Below are 22,191 nucleotides of genomic sequence, written 5' to 3'. Positions count from 1 at the left end.
AGAGTATCTGTTAAGATGTTAAGAATAATAAGTATATCTTAAAATGTTTGCAATAATGAAGCATTTCAGAACAATGTAGACAAAAACGAAAAATAAAAAGATAGTTACGGATCGGGACCTGCTGACCGAGCGAATGAACCCTATTGTAAACTGAATTGGCGTCATTACAAACGTGTGTTAAATTTGATTTAGTGATAGTCGAGTGTGTTTATGCTTGTCTGTGTGGAGAGGATTGACTGGAATAGTGATGATGATGATGTCCGCTATTACTGTCAGTTGTCAGTAAACACTTAATCCGGCTGATGAATCTTCACGTGACACATTGCTAAGTCAATATTATTAAGTCTGTAATTAGGCGCCATTCTTCGTATTTTACGGCGCTGTTGTTCAATCGGGGGACGCTCTCTGTGGAGGAGAAAAGCATGAATTTGTTTGTATACGGAGGTGTCCATTGTTTAAATGTCCCGGGCAGTCGAAAAGGAGGCAGAGCTGTTGAGAAATGCTAGGAGCTAACTGGGCGCTAACCGTATCATTCAAATATATTGAATGTCGCAATCCGGTTGTTCAGTCTGACGTCACTAGCCGTGTCTGGACCTAAACTCCGCTGCAGGTCCATATATCAAACGATCACTATGGCATTACTGCCAGTTGAAAAACTGTCTAAAGTCTTCCATCTTTAATAAAATGATCAGCGTTCTGCTCTACCAGGTGTAATGAAGACAGAAAACTAAACAGCAGGGACGTTTGTAGGGTTACTGAAGTTTGGCTAGCTGGTATATAATGATGTGCTACGTGACCGCTAGTGACACAGCTATGTTAGCATAATATAAACAAGCTAACTTTTTTTCCACTCGATAAAAGTCAACGTGAGTGTTCTCGGTGGTCAGGAACAAATGTAATCGCATGGCAGGATGCTGTAAAAGGACCAAACTTCAGCCAGGAGAACAACTGAGATAATCCACCCACAATACGAGGTTAGTCATTCATATACTGCTGCATGGGCTGGGCTGCAGTTACATCCTAAGGTTTTAAAAACTGAGCTTAAATAAATGATTATTGGTAATAAAAGCCGAGGGAGGTCAACAGGGATCACTGACTGTTTTAGGAGCTTTTTGAGATCAAATAGAAGAAAATACAAAACATTAAACATGTTAACAACACAAAAGCCATATTAAACGCAGACTACTTTTTTTCTTTTTTCTTTTTTTCTTTTTTTAAATATTAAACTTTATTAAGAAACAATATACAGAACATGTATACAATCAGAACAAAATTAACATATGCCAGGGGGTGTAATACAAAGAATTACAAACATTCAAATAATTTGTAATTACTACAAATAGTAATAGTTTTCATAGCCTTTTTGTTAAGTGATCCACTAATCAATTTTATGTAACATAAAACATCATTATAGTAATGTTTAAAATTAGGTTTTTTGTTACTGTATTTGCATTTGTGAAAATAAAATTTAGCTAAGATAACTAACAAGTTTATTATAAAGTAAACATCTTCTTTTTTTGCCTTTGAAAGAAACAAAATACAGCATTTTCCCATTTCACAGTAAAGTCTTTATAGAGATGTCCAGCAATGAATCTACTGAAGTCTTTCCAAAATGTTCTAGCGTATGAACAGATCCAGAAGAGGTGTTGCACAGTCTCAGGATGGCTTCCACAAAATCCACAGTTCACATTTATGTCCCTTTTGAACTTTGTCATGTAATGATTAGCAGGATAAAATTTATGCAGCATTTTAAATGAGACTTCCTTCACTTTATTCGTTACCAGATACTTGTTAGGAATTGTCCATACTCTTTTCCAGTTAATGTCACTGACAAAGAAATTCCAATAAGAGACCACATGTGGGATATAAACGCAGACTACTTTAGGCCCGGAAGTAGGATTCGTCGTGTCATCACTGAACAACTGGATGTTGACAAAGAGAGGAAGTGACGTAAGATTTGCGCATGCGGGGTACCGATCGGGTTTCCAGTACGGATCGGGTAGTGACACCAACAGTTTCCAACAATGGCGGCAGCTAGTTAGTTTTAATATTACTCTTATTCTTCTTTCTGGGTCACAAAATAAACGTTTAACATATTTTCAGGCGAGAATGTAGCTGTGTAAACCTCAAACTTTTGCACAGTTTATCAAGACACCACATATTTTCAAAAGCGCTCTGTCGTTTTCGGAGACGTCTGTTACCCACTAGCTCGATAGCTAGCCGGGGGCAAGGTCACTAGAGCCGTGAGAACACCGGACTCCCGGCAAATCGTTTTCAAATCCACCGCCGTCTTTTGCTACTCAGGTTAAACATATATAAGTCACTTAGATAACTTAAAAATGTTATTGTTTGGCTTTTTTTTTTTTTTGTATTTTATTTGTTCCTGAGTAAATCGGTTTGGCTGAGATTAAAGTTAGTTTTTGCACAGCTGAATAAACTTCAAGCAGACAGCTGATTATCAGAAGTGTGAGATGCTGGAGAATTTACTCCGGTGTCTTGTTATATTTTAGATAGCAAGGAGTTTATTAAACTTCACCGAAACAATCTGCAAATTTCATTAAAATTTAATAAACTATCATCTTGTCTTTATTTTTAGTTAGCACAGACCTGAAACACTTAAAGCTGTAAGCTAATGATAGTTATATAAGAGCAGATGCTGCTGGTGCAATAAGCTGTACGTTTTACGTCCAATGGATGATGATCTGATTAGTCGACTAATCGCAAAAATAATCGGTGACTAGTCGACTATCAAAATAATCGTTTGTGGCAGCCCTAGCTGAAAGCAGCCGTCCTGTTTTACATTGGAGCAATACCTGTAGCAAACAGGGGTGAGTCTAAAGGGGGGTGTTGGGTGTACTAGACCATGTATTATCACAAGTATTTCTTATCTGATTACTCGATTAATTGATGCATTAATCAATAGATTATCCATCAATGGCTGCACCTCCCTGAACCTGTTTCTTCCTGTTAAAAAGGGAGTTTCTCCTTCCCACTTCAGCAGCAGTGAACAGCCTGCTTAGGATGGAGGACACACACTTGCTTGGACCTCTGACACGAGTGATAAATTATTGAGTGGTAGCCTATTTAAGTTTGAATGTGGAGTTATTTAAGGAGGATCTGTTGGCCTAGTTGGACAGTAGAGGAGATGTATAATAGCTGTGGAGAGATATATAGTATGAACACACAAAGATCTACGGATTTTTCAATAACGTCTTATGAATACACAGCTACATTCTTGATTTATTTACTTTGACTAAGATCTAGATCACACTGCCCACTCACTGCAGGAACATTAGGCCAGAGGGCTGTTCTCCAGTGGTACTGCTGGAAGTAAACAGTGCAGTCTTGCAAGCAAGAATGAGCAATAAAGCACTGAGAGGAGATTCAGTTGAACAGTTTGGACCTTTACACTTCCAACACCTTAAAAAAAGTCCACTTCACAGTTCAGCTTCCACTCTGCAGTAGATAAATCTGAAAATGAGAAAGAACTGCTTCTCGTCTTTGTTCTCTTTAGTCTCATACCGCTCTGAACGTACAAATGACCCCTTGGAAACCGCAAATGTAGGCCACAGTTTGAGATCGGTAATGCCCATCCCAATCAGTTGTTCTGTGATTGTTCTGTGTTCTTGGCCCACAGACAGTTTGACAGCCAAGCTAGTGATGTCAGTGCAGCTTGTTCCTTGTTCTCCATCCTGAAACTCTGGATTAGACTGCTAAATAAGGGCCAATGTCGTGACCTTTTGTTCTAGAGTGTTCTCTCCCATCGTTTCACCCACTCGACCACACACACACCACACAGAGGCGCACTTGTGTATCATCACTGGGACTTGATGTCTAAAAGCACTGCATCTTCTGTTTTTAAACATTAATTTGATAAGTTAGCCCGATTAAAGATTTCCACAGCCCTAAATGGGGGTGGGGCGGGGGGTTATAACTGTTTAACCAACCCAATGAATGACCAAGCAAGGTCATCTTGACAGGGGGATTTAACCTCTCTTATCCTCTAATATTGTTACAACCCCTCAAATGCTTTCTGATAACTTACTCAGCACATTGTTGACCATATTCATAACTCCATTTATACCATTTGAATGAACACATCTAGCCCAGGGGGAAGTTATACAATCAAGATTCATTGTTCATGATGTCAACCGCTAATGTGGATACACAGGGGCTTTTGTATTTAAAGCTTATCCACACCAATTTTTCCATGTCACTGACCAGCAGCCTGGATAGAATATGCTTCTGTTAAATCTTTAATCCCAGTTCATGTTCATTGAATTCAATATTAATTTTTCGTGCAGAGAATTTTTCATGAGTTTTGCATAATTTTAATGTTTAACCCGTCTTTCTGTGATTTCCTGCTGTGTGTGTTTGTATCTGTTTGTGGCAATCACATAATCTGAAATTATTTTACACTCAAAATATTCTGATTTGGATTATAACATCAGGAAGGTGTTTACTAAATGACAGTTTCTATATTTATTGTTTCAGCTCTCTGGTTGATAATTATGTGTATGTCCGGGTCAGCGGAGAACGTTTTAATGAAAAGCAGCTGAAAGAAGCAAGCCTGGAAAGTTGGGTTCTTATATATAAATGTCTAAGATAAGAGATTAATTTTCTGCATTCATATATAAACATCCAAAACTGGAGTTTTAATAAATCAAAACAATATTTCCCGATGGTAGCATGGTTTCCATCCATTCTCTTCCACGTATCCAATTCAGGGTCGCTTCTAGAAAAGTCCAAGTATGATTGTGATGTGATGTAAAGGCAGAAATGAACAGAGTCCTCTCTTAACATCACCATGAGCTGAGCTGCTGCTTATTTTTCCAGCTCCTGTGAAACATTAGCATCACTTGTATTTTTTATGTGTTAATAGCAAAGGATGGTCAGGAGATTAATAATTGTCTGTCAGGCTTCCATATAATTTAATCAGTATTTCACACACCTACACGTAAAGATAAGCTGAGCTACGGGGTGATAATTAACTGCATGCTGGGATAAAGGATATTTTCACTTCTCAATTGAAGCTCTGTCATAAAAACTGAGACTGAAGCTGTTTAAAAGTACGTTCTGCACTTGGTCTCACTTAGACACACACACGCTCTCTTACTTCAGGGAATCTTGTGAGTCATCCTCCTAGGTCTGCACATGTGACGATGCAAGAATTTCCCAACAGCCAATCAGGGCTTTTTTTAACAGAGGTGTTTCCATAGTGACAGTACAGTGACAGCAGCAGATGCTGAGAAGACCAAAGGAGAGAGGCACAGGAAAGGGCAAACAGGGTGATGTTGTTTCCTCATGACAGTGAATCTGATTTAACCTTTTAGTCCACGTTCCTTTCTGGGTTTTTGTAGTTGAGGTCAAACTTGTGTCTAATGCAATGTGAGCATAAGGTGTAGCCTGAAGACATAGCTGATGATTTTACACAGGAAAAAATATCTGTTTATAAAAGTCATGTTTTACTAAATCAACAAAAGAAATCCTTGAGCTGGAGCATAAAGTACAGCTTGTTCACATGCTGTCACCTACCAGAATGATGATGAGTTATTTCTGTCAACAAATTTATTCCCCCTCCCACCTTCTCTCCTACATCCATCTCCTTCCCGTCTCCCTTTCTTTCTTTTTACTGGCAGATTCATTATCACTCTTCTTCTTTCCCTTCGGCTCGCTCGCTTGACCTTTTCCTCATCGTATTCACACCTTCTTACATGATCTTAGCCTTAAAACCGGAGCTGCGGCAAAAGAAACTCAATAGTTTGTTGTCGAGTTTAGGTTGCACTAGAAACACGCAGCATCAGCTCGTCTTTTTCCATCACCCTGTTTCCTTCTCTGTAAAAGCTTTGAATATGTGGCTCGTGCAGGCCAATCAAAGGATTTTCCTGCACCTACAATAGGACATGTGCTCTCTGTGAGTCAAAGGAAAAACAAGACGGTGATTTTTCCTTCTGGTGTGTGTGTTGCGTGTTCAGTTTTTCACAGAGTTTGTGTGATATGGTTGAGTTAACATCCAGAAACCTCCGCAATTAAATAAAATGTCTTCTGGTGGTTATTTTTCTATATTAATAATCAATTTTTGACCCATTTCTGTGACCTTTCTATATTTGCAGAGTACACAGACCCACACGTATCATACATGTCAACTATGTGCTCAGTGTGTTTACAGCTGTGGATGCAGTCTGACATTTAAAAAAGGTTGAGTATCTGCCATTTAGAAGAAAAATGCATTCACTTGTTAATTTTTAATTTATTTTATATCAAACAGCAAAGCTCCACGTGCTGCATACCTTGTGGTCTGGTTTCTCCTTATTACAGTCTTGGAATGTGACTATCATGCATCGGGACATTGCTACGTCAACGAGAAAATGATACATCCTCAAGCCCGAATTTAAACCCTCGTTCCCGTCCTTCTCCCTCCTTCTCGTTTCTCTTGTCCACTCATCGCCCCCTCCATCTGTCCGTCAAAGAAATGTTTTTTCCCTCCCTCCTGAAGACTACATCTGTGCTGTCAATGTGTTACTCATTAGCGTCGTCTATATTTGGATATCTAATTGAACAAACGGTAACATCTTGGTTCTGCCTTGCAAACACAGAGTATATACAGCTTTATATGAAATGATTTTATCTCTGCAATCACTGGAAGTCCCTGAAAAATAAAAATATAGGATATGTTCACATGCTATTCTTATAACTGTAAACCTAACAGTGAAGTTGGCCGTCTTCATTGGACTCCATCGTGAGGCTGGTTAATGTCAGCGTGTATATTTCCACTCAGCATGAGATACAGATAAATAAAGTTTCACGTTACTACCCGAAATCTTTATTGCAAAATAAACATGCATCGCATTACCCTTTAAGAAACCGCTTTGATAAACATTTCTGGATTATGCTACACCCGCAGTACAGGTGGTTACCTGTGCTGTAACCTTTGTTGTTCCGTAATGTAATCCTGTTTTTAAATCTAATTGTTTTAGTGCTTGTAGTGCTCCTCATTTACATCCTTTTATATTTCTGTCTGCAGATCACAGAGCTGTTGGATGATGAGAAGTGTGAGGCAGAATGTGAAGAGCTGCCTCAGGACGGGGAGGACGGCCCTGCCTCAGATTCACCGCAACGCACGCACACCGATGACAACCCCGCAGTCAGGTGCGGTCACACATCTCTGTCTTTGTTATTAGATCACATGATGTGTCAGAGTCATATTAGGCAGAGGATATGACATGTGATAAAGGGCATGACATGTCTTGGATTAAAAACCAAGACGTTCCAGTTCTGTGTTATTTTTCGACAGCCCTTCAGGCCAACTAGCAATGTGGTCATTTTATCAGCTGCTCGTCTCAGTCTGATTAAGAGAGATTTTGTTTGGTCTGTAATGGACTCTCAGTGTAGGAACAATAGCTCATTCACTCATCGAGTTATTTCATTTTATGATGCCCTAGAAACAGTGATTTTTAAAAAGACAAATATTTTAATCCCAAGGCGCACCAAAAGACAAGCCAAACTTTCAAGGCACACCTGCATGCCTACATGTGGAAAATAGCTTCTTTCATGTGAAATATCAGTTCCTCTTTTATTTATATATTAGCAGAAATGGGCATCTTTTACAGCACATTTGTAGCATCTGGATCGTAACGCCTACAGATTAGTTACTTCTAGTTTGCTCCACACAAGAAAGCAGTCTGTTTTATGTTCTCAGTCAGACCCTTTTGATGTGTACTAATATAGACAATTTAGTGTTTTTGCAGTTGCAATGTATTTAGGTCAGTGTATGCTTCTGAAGTTAACTGGATGATATCTTGTTTGTGCTGTGGTCCCATTTTAGCCCACTGTGAACATATTTAACTGTGTTATAGTATAAAAGGTCAGCAATGACAGCAGGGATCAAGTTGGAGTATGAGTGTGTGTATCTTTGGTATTAGCAGTTAATTTTTTGTTTGTGGTTCAATACAAAATGTTTTCCGTGACTGTGTTTATATTTATGTGAGCTTTATTAGAGGAAGATTTAAGGTTGCAGCTATTGTACCACAGTGCACAGACTGCCAGTGAAAACAAAGGGGGGATTACATGCAGTAAATTCTTTAAATTAAACAATGCACATCAGATGGTTTTGATCCTGAAGTCACATGGGATTGATTTTAGTTGGTATTAAATCTCGGTTAGCCGTGGCTAGCCTGCAGCCATCATCCCTTTGACCTCGACTAACCTCTTGTCTGGTCTGGGGGGGATTACTGTGGTATTTGTAGACCATGGAGCATCCAGGGTACTCCGCAGAGCCATTTCAATAATGCACAGATTTAGAGATTGTTTTTTTTTTCTTTTCTTTTTTAATTCCTAGTCCTATTTAGTCCTCTCGAGTCTGGTTATGTGAAAAAAAAAAAAAATTTTGTGTTTTCAGAGTTGACATTTTCATAGGCTTGTTAAATTAAATGCATAAATGTTTAGAATTTGAGCATTAAGGATGGTACTGGTTATGATTGGATGGGTTTGTTTTTTGTTTTCTACGATTATAACCACCACGTTTTTGGAAGCAAGCTGGAAACACTTACAGTCGAGTCTATTAATTTAACCCACGTGCTTGATCCAGAGCCAGTCCTGACCTCTCTGGGGCCTTAGCAAAGTTCTGCCAAAGGATCTTCCTGACAGATCCATGAGCCATTTTAACTATTTATCATTGCCACATAATTACACCAGTGATCCCACTACAAACCTAACTCCCTAAACCATTTAAGGATAAGCACTGCTAGATAGAACACAACGAGATGTGGACGATAAACAGTGTCGTTTCTATAGAACTACATGAAGTTTTAACATCAGATTTGGAGACTTGTCTAATTTTCTGTTAAAATACACAGAAATGTTTTTGTTGAAAATCAGGTTGGGCTGTTTTTTTGTCCTCAAACCTTTTTTTGAGTTGAGCTTGCTGTTCCATATATGTATATGCCATATGCTTTGACAAGGCTCCAAAAAGGTAAGTTCCCATCTAGTGATTCAGCGTTAACGGTGGCTCAGTTGTTTGTCTAGACTTGACAGACAGGGAAGGCTGTCCTCTGTGGCTGTTGCTGTGCCCTCTTAATAGACTCTGACAGCCAACACACACACACACCTTAGATTCCAACAGCCTCTACTCATTTCAGATCTATATATATATTCCCTGAAATTTCTCTTCTGATCTCTCTTCTTACCCCATCACTACTTCCCTCCCTCTCTGCCCTTGCTTATGTTCTCTCTCCATGTGTGGAAAGTATTTTTCATGGGATCACTGAAATACCCTGGCAGCATGAGAAGCATCACCCTTAGAAAGCACGTCTATGGCTAAAGGCGGGAGGAGAACGATGGATTAATGGAGGGAATGGAGATTCAGGCAGCTAAAAGCGCCACAGTGAGATAAGAACTGGAAAATGTCCCTACTTGTGAACGATTTATTGATTTTCAATCTAAGTGATAATGCAATACTAGACCTCAGGAGGAAAAATGTCAGCCTGACAGTAGATTTTAAAAAGATTAGCAAACGTTTGTCTTCAATTTTACCTTTGAAGACAAGTTGGCCTCAATTTTTTACTTTTTAGAGCGTCGTACCAGTCTAGCGTGACTGACCTGTGTAGCTCTTCGTGAAGCAGATTACATCTGTGTACATAAAAATCACGCGTGAGATTATTTTGTGTGACTGTGGAAATGATTCGTATATCTCACTGGGACACCATACCAGGCTGGAGAGCCTTGTTCTGTCCATTTGTGCCAACAATTTTCATGTGCACGCACACATATATGTCTGACCTCGTCCCTTCTGGGTCACCTACACTGGCTTTGACCAAACTGTCAATGGTCACAACAATTTGGATATTAATAATCATGAAACTGATCTGTGTTGGTCTGGTCCTAGTTTTGGGCAATGTGCAAAGGAACTGTTTATATGTTTGGGAAACCTGCAGTGAGCTGAGACTGAAGAAGTCACTTGGATGAGTGATGAACTGTTTCTCCAACTGAAAACCCATCGTTCAGATGAACAGAATCAGCTTTTGGGGATTTCCTTACCTGGATGATTGAGCATGCATCGAGACAAACAGTCACTTACTTTTTTACCTGTGTGAATTGGATGTTGAAAGCTTGGTTGTGTATTCTGTATCGTTTTATGCCATATTGCACTGGTCCAAAATGATCTCCAAAATGACCGCTGGAGTCCTTATCAGGTGTAATTCATAGCCACTGTTTTGGATTAACAGGCACAAATTGTACCACAGTCCCCTTACAATTCTTCCCTCGAGTTTGCACAGTGTAAAAGGGCCTTTAAACTCTCTGCACATGAGGAACAGAAAGAGACAGAAACCATGGTTAGTTTTATATCCTCATCCAGAGCTGAAAGCTTGTGATAGCACGATCTATCACAAATGCTGAAAGAATCCCATCATGTATAAAAGGGAGAGAAAATGTCCCAATTCAAACCACCCTGTCTTGTTTTTCAAAAGCGAAAAAAATAATTGCGGATTTTTGTGTTCAAATCCAACACATAATTAGCTCTGCTTCCCAGGGCTTTGCTGCTTCCTGGTACAAATTGATAAGGTAAACCTGTTCTGGGCTGTCTCTGCTCTGCAGTCTGCTTCCAGAAATTTTATAAATAACAACCCTTCAGTAAGTATTGACATGTGTTGATGCTGTTCTCCGTTAGGTTTTCCTTACTTGCACCCTGCCCATGCTTAAGGTAACCATTACTCGAATATGTTGGCTATAAGATCTCTGCGTGACCTGTACATGGACTGTATATGGATAGGTCATGTTTGCTTTATTTTCAAAAGCTGACACCAAAAGAAAAAAGGTAGATATGCACACAGACCAAGTTGTTTTTAGATTCTTTTCTTTCTTTAGCATTTTTAAATTGTGATGTATGTTTCTATAGCAAAAGGAGTGTAATGCACACAGGAAGTGAGGGATCAGTACATAATCAAAACATTTAAAAGGATACACAGAACTAGTCAACACTGTCATAGTGTGTTTTCTTCAGCACGAGAGGATTACTCTAACAAAGAGGTCTGGAACATGGAGGGGGCTGGATCAGCAGGTCAAGGCAGTGGGAAAGTAATAGGAGACATAAAAAAATGTACAACGCAATCAAATAGAGCTAAACAAAACTGTCATTGCAGTTAATTTAATGACAGAAAGCTGTTGCACAGCTGTTGTCAGCTCCACTCTCCATGCATCTATATCACTGTGACACTCATGGAACAGAGATTAGAGTGAGCTGGAAACGATAACACAAGCCTTCAGCTTGAAACACCTAAAGGAGAAAACACACAGCCACAGCAGCACTGCAACATGGCATATGATGTGCATCAAGTGACACGAACAACGGCCAAGTGTGACTCGGACCACGTTAAATAACCTGTCTGTGAGGGACAACAAAATCCCATGTGCATCCACCATTTGAACTTTGATTTCTTAGTTGTAGAGCCAGTCTGCAGAGCCACACCTTACCAAGTTTATAAGTGTAGGTGAAGGGTTATTGCAGTTGTGTGAAATGTCACGCACATCATTGTGTGACTAGTCACAGCAGGGTTTCTAATTATACATAGAAAACATTAGAAGCTGCTGTTTTGACACATGCCATTCAGCAGCAGTGTGTTTCTGGCTTTAATTATATGTTTCTATATCACTGCATTAAGTTGATGGGACTGGTTTCTTATGGCTTGGTGAATTGTTGTCAGTACAACCCAGTGAACCCATTAATAATGTTCAAACAGGTCTCCTGGTCCTTTCGCCCTTTGTTTCTAGACTGTGGCCTTGGCAGTAGCTTCGGGCACAGTGTGTAAAATGATATACCAGCTGACCCAGATTGTACCGCTCATTGACGTGCTATCAGTGCTCATCCACAGTTCGGGGACAGCTGTTCTATCTTTCCAAAGAGTGCTCACGTTTCTAAATCACAATAGATAAAACAGTTATTCTGATTGGCTCTGAAGCTTCTTTGTCAACATGCTGCCCCTGTTGTGTCTGTATCTTATAAATAGAAGATAAAGTTTTAGTTTAGGCGTCACCAAAGTCAGCGGTAATACCAGGCAGGCTGAAAGTCAAAGTAGTGTTAATGATTCATGAAGAACGCTTCATAACATTTACACATTCTCCTCGTCTGTTTCTTCCCTTGAGAGATTCCTGGAACGTTGTGTGTAGACAGGTGTATCCCACATGGAAATAACAGAATCTAAAGTTGGGTCCTTTAGGAAGTTTGGAACTAGCAGGATTTGTACACCACTGAGCAGATTTGGTGTATTGCACATTTCTTATCTATGATGGTCATGAAAAAGTTTTTTAAATTTTTGTAGTCTGTCAATAATCTGCAAGTCCATGGTCTTCAAATTGACGGCGGTTAGAGTTATATATAATAATACCCAGTCGTCAAGTTTAAAGTGAAGTTTTTAAAGAATTTATCCAAACTGTAATCATTGAAGTTGTGCTAACTAATTGAAGGATCAGTTGAATCATAAGCACAGAACACAAAGTGTCAATACAGATCTAATATGTCGAAACTTCCTTTTAAAAAATCATACAGAAAACAAAAATTTGGATCAAACTTCTCCTAGTTGCTGTATGTGAGGGTTAAATTTTGCTTGTGCAACTGTAAAATCATCAACTTTTAACTTTCACTGTTCTTTATGGAAACTTCCAGAAGCTTCACCTTACAGTTTGTCCAGAACAGAAGAACAGAGGCACACTGTCTGATATAAACACACTGTGTTCATAGTCACACTGAAGCTCCCAAATGGAAAATGCTTATTTTTTAAGTGTAGTTACTTTTGTAGGTACGTTTTGCTTAAACAGACAAAATCAGTATTTGGTTTTCTTTTTTGTAAAATATGTACCTAGTCTTGTATTTAGTATTTAGTATTGCCTTTTACCCAGCAGCTGTTTGCTCAGGATGATTCATGATTTTTGTCTTTCTGCTGAGGTCATGCTTAGTGAGCGCTGTGCCTCTAAATCTCAGGGGCTATAATGGTTTTAGTCTATTGTTTTACTTCTCCGCTCTTACTACGAGACTCGAAAGTTCTCTAAAACTTCAATATACATCTTTTAAAAAAGCTTAATAACTTAATATATACAACCATGGTAATTATAGATAACAAAAATATTAACAAAATAAGGAAAAAACACATTTTAGTTAACTGAACTAAAAAATAGACTAAAAGAAAGAAAACTAAAACCGATAAAGCCATCCAGGAAAATTCTTAGATTTTTGACTTTGTCAGTTTAGTTTGGCTGATCGGCGAGTGGATATTTTTGTCTTTATTACTTCTCTTTTGAGGGAACCCACAGAAGTTTCTTTAGGATTTCTGATCGAAGCGGTTCCCATTCAGTTTTACTTGCTTTGTCTGAGTCATGATTATCAGGGATATTTGTAGGCAATGAATCAGCACACTGATAGGAGTCTTCACCTTTAGTCCATTTGTGTCATACTTGTTCTCTCTTTTGTTCCTTTTTAACTCTTCCTTCTTTGACTGGTATAAATATTTTGGCCTCTTTGTTCCTTCACACCCTTTTTCTTTCGTACACTGTTTCTGTGCCTTTTTAGTCTGTATTTTCTAAATGTTTTAATTCTTCTCTTTTGGAAAAAGCTCATACAGGGTGTTTTAAAAGACACAGGCATCTGTTAGTTTGTGTGCATCTTGTCTGTGCGTGCGCGCCATTACACAGCCCACGGGGCTGACTGTAAACTGCTGAGTTCATACTCGGCACTGAGTGGACAAAAAAAATCAACTCTCTTCCCAGTTTCTGCCGTAAGATTGGCCCACATAGCTTTCCCTCCCTCTTCCCTCTTTACAATTGGGTCTCAAATTCATCCCCTCCCATCCCATTGGTCCTCCTGGGGTTGTTGCCTGGTTACATCAGAAGCTCATATATTTGAGCAGAGCTCTGGATATTTACTGCAGCACTTTTGGAGACAGAGTGCAGAGTGAGGCAACCTCACTCACTCACACACACACACACATCCACACTTGTTCATAAATTCAAGACACACACCGTTTTAGAGGACGCTACAGCATGCACCCTGCTGACACCGTGGCTCTGTTGCTAGACCTGCTTGTACTGACGCTGACACCTCAAAGTGCTCAATTGGGATAACCTCTGAATACAAGGTTGATCTACAGACCTGCCAGGTACTCGAAGAAGGAAGGAAAAACTGAGGGTTCAGGAAGAACAAGCTTAACAGCTGGATACTGCTGCTACAGGAGATGTGTCAATTGGTTAACAGGCAAAAAGAAGAGAAACACAGAGATCGTGCAGAGTTTGGCTAAAAGTCAAGCTCGCTTCTCACACTGGACTTCAATAACCTACAGGTTGGCTTGCTGAGTACAGTGGAAAGACGAGAAAGAAGATACTCAACAGAGAAACTGACAGAAACTGAACCGCCTACCGGCTTGATCCAGTGGCATAAAAACCCCAAAGCTAAACAAAAAGAGTAGATCACAGTGAGAGGAAACACAGCTGGGAAAATGAGAATGGCCTGTGACATTCTGCTGCAGAGGTAAACATCAGGGGTTATGTAACTCCTGTAGTCTGACTGGAATGAAAGATTTCATGGATGAATAGATGGATGAAGGAGAAAGCAAATATGTGGTTGGATGGTTGATGAAGTGAATAAAGAGAAGAGGTGGGGAAAAGTGGATCGTTGTGGATTGTTTGAGGGAAAATGACTGTAAGAAGCAGCAGGAAGAATAGTTGAAGTTTTGATTTAGGTATGAATTGGTGGAAATGTTAGGAATTTAAAACATCATTGTACATGGAAAACTGGAGGGGAAGGAAGATAGTTTGTGCTTGTTGCTCAGTCTTTATTTACCAGAGAGAAGAAAGAGGAGCTGTATAGGAGTCCAGAGGAAGTATATACTTGACAGCAGATTTTTTTAAGTTATGTAATCTGAATATAAATGACACAAGAGTGCATGATGACAGTGTGTCAGCACTTTTTGCACCATAGAAGGAAAGAAAAGGCAAGTTAGTAGGGAGTAATTAGGCGTGTGGAAGTTTATCGACAGAAATTTTGCTAACTGATTAAAGTAAAACAAGTCTTGATGTGCCAAATGCCAAACCCCTGTTTCCTTCTGCTCAGATGTAAGGATTTTGATGCCGTTCAGCTAATGATTAGCAATTAGAAGATGTGACCTTGAGCTTTTTCTTTTTAATGCTGTTACCTCACATTTTACAAGCAAATCTATTTAGCAAGAAAATAATCATTGATTCATTTTTGGCTTTTTCTGACATGGAAAAGAATGTGAATTAAACCATCAATATGGAAAAATATATATAATGCATAGTTAGATGTAAAATAATCAAAACAGTGAGGGTATCTGTAAATGTGCAAGCTCTTAACAATGTTGCATCAGTTCCTCGTGACTGGTGAATGGTGGAATGAGGAGGATTTGTTGGGCCAACTTAACCAAAATCAAATCAGTATTCTCTGATGGCCAAACTGCTGCGGGACAATTAAGAGAAAATGAATGAATCTGAGCTGCGCAAAGCAAATGATGGAAGGAAACAAATGAGCATCATGGAGGCAGTGAAACAAACAGATGTTACATCTTTGACCTGGTCTGTGTTTAGGTTGCGATCTGAATACAAACATCTGTGACGGATTTTTGGCGCTTCCACGAAGGACTATAAATGTTTACAGTTTCAGACGCAGCCAGGAGAGCTGTTTATGAGATGTAAGATGATGCTTTTGAAGAAGAGTGGGCAAGTGAGTGTGTGTTTCAGGTTGTGCTAAGGAAGGAAAGGCTTATGCAGGCAAGGTGTATTTATGTCCGAAGTGGGTAACAAGCTTAAGCAGTGAGCTATGTTTTGTTGAACATGCTGGTTTATATATATATATAAATATATATGTATGTGTGTGTGTGTGTGCGGGGGCTGCTGCAGTCACTATTACCTCCCAGCCAGAGCAGAGCCGAGTCAGGTTTGCTGACAACAGCACATCTTTAAAATCATATCTCACCTCTAACTTACCTTACGCGCGCACACACTCGTATATTCTTGCCTTTGCATCAGAAGAACCATTGAAAATAATAAAAGTGGGTAATTGATTAGTTATTTTATTCTTTAGTGTCATCACTGATAATACAAAGTCCCTCTGCTCTACTTTGCAGTAACCCACAATCTTTTAGCTGTTTAGTCACCAGTCAGCTGACTTGATGGCGCTAATACACAGCACAGTGGTTCACCTCTGCAGTTCATGCTCTTATCTGTACAAAACTGATACCGGTGTCCTAAATTTGTGATACACACAGGGTACTGTAATGTTTTAGATTTCAGATAATTGCACAAACTCAAAATAGAGTCGAGTAAATACTGCACATTTCATCCACATTTCTCAATGATTTTATCTCCTAATACCTGAAGGTCACGCCCCGTGCTGCAAGTATAAAATGTGTGATTGCGAGATAATATTAAATCTTACAAGTTTTTCTCCATTACTGAAAGCCAATAGGAGATATTTTTTAAAACAGCTTTGTTGAATAATGATTGAATTACCTCAGCAGCACGCACAGCAGCAAATGGAAGGATAGCTTTCAACACAGATGGAAATAACAGTCGTGTTTAGACCGTGGCAGTGCTGACTGAGATAATCCTTTGGTGGTAAATCAGCAGTAAATATGTTATGAATGTATAAATATTGCTCTTCACAAATGGAAACCCATGTAATCCAACTGGAGAAAAATGGCCAAACGTACATGATAGTTTTATATTTATATTGATTTATTGATATTGATTTATATCAAGTTAAGAGCTGAGTTGTGATGATTACTATATCCAAGACTACAAAGTTTACACAAGAGTGCTAATTGTGGTGGTGTGTAAGTTGGACTGTGTCCACTGACCCTGCTGCGGGAGAGATGTTTCTAGCAGAGGGATCCAGGGAGGAGGCAGCAGATTAACCTGATGCGATCTGAGTGATTCTGGCAAGCATCCCTTTTACTCTGACGCGCTCGTCTCTGCACCTTTAAGACGTAGATAATAATGCAGTTAGTAAAATCAAAAAAATCTGTCATAATCTGTTTGAATAATACAAAGTTTAGTGGTCATCATATATGTAGAGACTAAATGTAAGTTGAACTATTTATACTTTGGTCACTAACAAAGGGTTTAGAGTATTAATGCCAACAAATAGCCGTAAAAGGTGTGGTTCCTTAAAATGTTATTAAGGGCTTATCTGTGTCTGCCGTCGAGGCTTTAGGAGCTGCTCTAATCCAACTACTTGAAGCAAAGCTGTGTGTGTGTGTGTGTGTGTGTGTGTGTGTGTGTGTGTGTGTGTGTGTGTGTGTGTGTGTGTGTGTGTGTGTGTGTGTGTGTGTGTTCTGGTTGACTCATTGTTAGGTCTCTGCAATACGAGCGCCTTCCTTTTTGTCTGTCCTGCCTTCACACTCACTCATGATCAAGGCTACATTCTCAGGAAGGGAATGTCGGATGTTTGCTGCCTTCATAGTCAGTAAGATGGAAAAAAAAAGAAGCAAAGCGGAAGAGAAAGGAGAGCTCAAGAGATGCAGTAATGAAACTAAAAAGGCTTTTTGGGGTTGAGTGAGCATGAATGAAAAGAAACAATAGAGTGATAAACAGAAGCAGATTTGATTTAAAACATAGCTAATGGAAGACAAACACCCCAGAGAAAGAAAAGAGAGGGAAAGTAGCAAGAAGGAGAAGAATAAAGAGAGGGCATTATGGTTTCCTATCTGCCATTAATAATTCAGTCATTATCGATCAACCTGAGCACTTCTTGTAGCGTTAAAAGTGCGTGTGTGTGTGTGTGTGTGTGTGTGTGTGTGTGTGTGTGTGTGTGAGAGACAGACCCAGAACACACATACACATGAAAGGCTTGCATAACGTCAGCTGTTGTTTTTCTAATGAGTCGAGTTTGCCCCCTTGACTGACACACACACACACACACACACACACACACAGCAGAAGGTCGTTCGCATTAAGTCCAAGAGCACCGACACGTCTTAGGTAGGTGTGTGTGTGTGTGTGTGTGTGTGTGTGTGTGTGTGTGTGTTATATAAATCCTGGCGTGCCTGTCAGTGGGTGTGTTTGTGAATCAAGTGATGAGACACATCACAGCCAACTTCTTGTTTCATGCCGTGTACACATGCACACGCACACACTTCCCTGCTTATGGAAGAACAAGTATGACATTACATACACAACTGTCTATCTGATCAGCAGGGTCAAGCAGAGCTCTGTAGCCTAAATAACAATCTGCCCACTCAGAGTGGCGCCACTGACTAAAACTGTGCGCGTGATACATTTGCTGAAATTGTCATTTCAGGGCATCTCAGACATCACTGTGCTAATTTTTACATGTTTTTCATTGATTTCACCTCTACTACCTCAGTGCTCGATCCCTGCTCTGTCTCACTAATGCACGTATAGAATACACAGACATACTCATTGTTAACAGCATTGCTAACATTCTTCTTCTCTGTTTTGACTCTTGCGGCTCGACACCCGCCTCCTCCAAGGTCAGTGCGGGACAGGAGTCGAGGAGTGCGTGATGTTCTAACCTTGTTGTGCTTTTCCTCTCTCTGGCTCTACAGCTCCCACCTCTCCCCTATATCCATCCTGCCTGCTGACTCTGCTGAGTAAGTCTCCACATATTCACACACACTCTCAATGGCATACTTAGACATAAACTCACGCTAACATACGCATTATATCACAACAACTTATCATAAACATCATAAGCTGTAATAAAATATGTACTCAATAATTCTTAATATTATATCCCGCAAAGGCATTTCATGTTAGAATATAATATTAATGAAACTGCAAATAATCAATAAGAGAAAGACAGAGCCATATTATATGTTAAGCGTGATGAGGCAGTCAAATAGCGTTTTCTCAAGAGGCGAATAAAATAATAGAAATCGAGATTGATGTGCAGCCGCTGCTGAGACAAGTGAGTTTTAAAAACTGTACAAGGTTTAGAGGAAGAGACGAGCAGGAAGGAGGAGAGCCGGCCTTGTGTTTTGATTAGGAAGCTAAAGTAAAGCGTTTTGCATGGCGTGGCACTTTGACGGTCTCAAGGACACGAACTGCAATCACATGACAGTCAGGCCGTCTCTTCGACGCTGCTCAGCATGGACGCAGAATACAATTATTTCTCTTTGTACAGCGCTTTAATGTGGGTTTACTTATTAGACTTAAACAATGAGGAATTAAACATAAAAGCTGGAATTCACTACCAGCAGTCAAAGGAGTTTAAATTGTCACATGTTCAGCTGCCCACCAATTTGACAGAAAATAGTAAAGATGGTTTTAAAAGAAGAAGAAACACATGATGATGGAGATGGGGAGACAGTTTTTTGCTGTGCAGATTTTAAAAAAGCAGTTTAATCTATTTTCATAACGCACATGCCAATAAAAAAAGTTTCCCTTAAATTTAAAAAGAGGGACCCTGCAGGTCCCACCGAGTTTCCCTGTTGGGAGGTAAAAATTTGGACGCTGTGTGAGTGTAAGTGCTTCTTTCTGTGTCTATGTAAGTAGGAAAGAGTGCAAGTGCATCATCTTTTACTGCTTATGTGTTTATTTCTGGAAGTGGCTGTTTGTGTGTGATGTGCAGTGTAGTTATTATTGTAGAGCTTCCTGGAGGTGGAGGCGAAGTTTGAGTGTATGTGTTCATATATTGACACCTACATTTCATTTATCTCAGCTCAGTAGCTTTATGAGTTTCTGCCTTAAATGGACATAGCAGAAAATCCCCTACAGCTATTTTTCCAGCATCAGGTACTCGATGTGTTAAATTCATGCGTATCTACAGTACCTGGGACAACTTGGTGTCACTGTCTGGACATTTACTTTGAGGATCAGCTTAAGGAACAGAAGTTATATGATAGAAAAATAGAGGAAAAGTTGGAATAACACGTGATGAAAGCAGATGAAGTGAGTGAACAGTTGGTATGGGGGAGTTGGGTCTTTTCCCATTCAACTTAGGCTCTGCTGCCGTCTAAGCTGGAACAGTGACAAAACTCACAGACTGCATGAAGCCAGAGTAAATGAGGGAGGAATACATTATGATCAAACAAACATGGTCCAGTAATTGAAGCCAGATAGATGGAATCTCAGTAGAGCCGGTGGATCAGGCGTTGCATGTCGGTGCAGAAAAGGTCAGCGTGTGACTGCCGATGTTACCTTTTATAGGCTCTAACATCCCCTCTTTTTTTCTCCCTGACTCCATATTAATCCTTTTAGACCAGGGCCGCACCATTGGCTTAATAAGGACTTGTTAAATAGCTCAGAAGGGGGGAAAAAAGCACTGAGTGAAAATGATGAATATTATTCACTCTTAAACTTCAATAAATGTCTCTTATATGTACCTAATTACTATATAAAGATGAACATATAAATGCCATTTATCTGTTAATTGATCAGCAGAGGTTCCAGACACAGAGGTAGTGCTAAAAACAAACATCTTAATTAAATCTGGAAAAACAGCCCTCTAACCTCGTCAGTATAACTGAACTAAGGATGTCATGTTGATGTCAACAGTTTTAGGCATTATGTGAGCGTTTTTAAAGCATGTATACTAATCACTAAAAAAAACATGTTTAACTGAAGGATTAAAAAAATAGTGATGGTAGTGCTGTAATGTTGGGTAGTTGTTACTCTGCAAATCAGTTTTTATCTTTTTAGGTTTTTGATACATCGTGTCCTACTGCAGTTCAGAAATAAATACATACACAAGCCTAAATAGTGCGCATGATTCTGGCAGGTGGACGACAGATGGAACTTATCGGTCTCCAGCTTTGACTATTTGCAACATGGTTGAAGTATTTTCGTTTTGGTTATCAAAACAGTTGTTGACGTCACAGACTTTTTCTCTGCTCGATAGAAGTCAGAGAAACATGCCCAGCATCTTGGGTGTTTGGATTATTGCTGTGGCTCGTTTTATGTGGATACTTCAGGTGGATAATGTTATTTTCAGGTTATCTATTTTTGTTTTTCTGTGGAGTTGTTGCACTGAATGAACAGGAAAAAAACATGGTCACTGGATCTCATGCAAATTAGTTATGTAAACCTTGGAAACTCTGCTTATCCTCTTTAAAGGTAGTCTGAACTCTTTGGACAGTGGTTAGTGTTAAACATCATTTTAACTTGTATTTCTGCTTTGTTTCCCAGTATTATTCAGCGGACCATCAGGGCTGCAGTGGAGCAGCACTTCTTTGATCTGAAAAACTCCATCGACCAAGACCTCAGCAGGTACGACAGCCAGGGGTGAGAGTGCAACACAGGCAGACCTGAAACCACAAAGTTTCTATGCACGCATGAATTAAATGTCTGTTGCACTTTGTAGTTGCACCTGTTGGTACAAACATGATTGCTCAGTGTTTTAAAGTGGCATCAGATGACTCTAAAGAAGCATTTCCAAGATAGCAAATCTCATGTACAAAGGCACAAAGCCAGCCAGATGGTTCACGTTACAGATAAACACATTTAGAGGTTACTTTAGCATTATGCTACTTTGCATAGCATTCCCCTGGATACAAGTTATGAATTTATATTTAAATAAGGGTACTTTCATTGCTTTATTAATCTTTCCATTGTGATATGTTAGGGAGAGTCCCAGTGAGCCTGCAGACCAGGGCTGTGATGGAGACGAGGAGCAACAAACTGACCCTGAAGACAGTGCCTGCGACACAGAAGGGGGTACCCCACTCACACAGCCTGAGCAGCACATCCAACAAAATCAGCGAGAAGCGCAGGTCAGTGGGGGGACGTCATGACGTGATAACCAGAAAGGGAATCTTTGTTTTAGTTGCGCGCGCTGCCTGTTACTGTAACATTGGCCGAACAGCAGCTCCCCTGTGTTCAAACAGAAAGTGACATCAGATGATAAGACACAAAAGAAAATCGTAGCAAGCTGCTGTGTGGGCTCAGAGCATGCTTCTCATAGCTAACCTCCTTCCCATCTCAGTGTGTCGCTTCATTCCAAGGCGAAATGTGTTTGATATTATCAGCACAGGCCCATCTTTGTTCTGCTCTGATCGCTACAATAGCTGGAAATTTACTGGGAAAGCGAGAAACAAGAGGGTTGTTTAACAAATACAAACACGCAGACACATTTAGTCATAACTAAATGTTAATAAGGTCATTTTGTACTTGGAAAAAGTGCTGAGTAGCTTCTTTCTCAAGGTTTGGCGAACACATTTGCCACTTTTTATA

At 39.7% G+C, this 22,191-nt stretch overlaps 1 protein-coding gene across 7 annotated transcripts in view; it reads left to right on the top strand.

Annotated features, from left to right (window-relative positions):
* Positions 1-22,191, top strand: part of fam13b (family with sequence similarity 13 member B) — a 73,007-nt gene that overhangs the window by 37,026 nt on the left and 13,790 nt on the right. For 4 of the 7 annotated variants that reach the window (XM_012919765.4, XM_012919768.4, XM_004553605.5 and 1 more), the window contains exons 7-10: positions 7,025-7,149; positions 18,567-18,611; positions 21,148-21,243; positions 21,584-21,731. In XM_012919765.4, coding sequence (XP_012775219.1) covers positions 7,025-7,149; positions 18,567-18,611; positions 21,148-21,243; positions 21,584-21,731 — 414 coding nt within the window. The remainder of the gene's footprint in view (positions 1-7,024; positions 7,150-18,566; positions 18,612-21,147; positions 21,244-21,583; positions 21,732-22,191) is intronic. The other 3 variants (XM_012919766.5, XM_012919767.4, XM_076889362.1) reach the window with 3 other exon arrangements.

This window comes from Maylandia zebra, linkage group LG2, assembly GCF_041146795.1.
Source record: "Maylandia zebra isolate NMK-2024a linkage group LG2, Mzebra_GT3a, whole genome shotgun sequence".
Taxonomy (NCBI): domain Eukaryota; kingdom Metazoa; phylum Chordata; class Actinopteri; order Cichliformes; family Cichlidae; genus Maylandia; species Maylandia zebra.
This window is presented reverse-complemented; position numbering and strand designations above follow the sequence as displayed.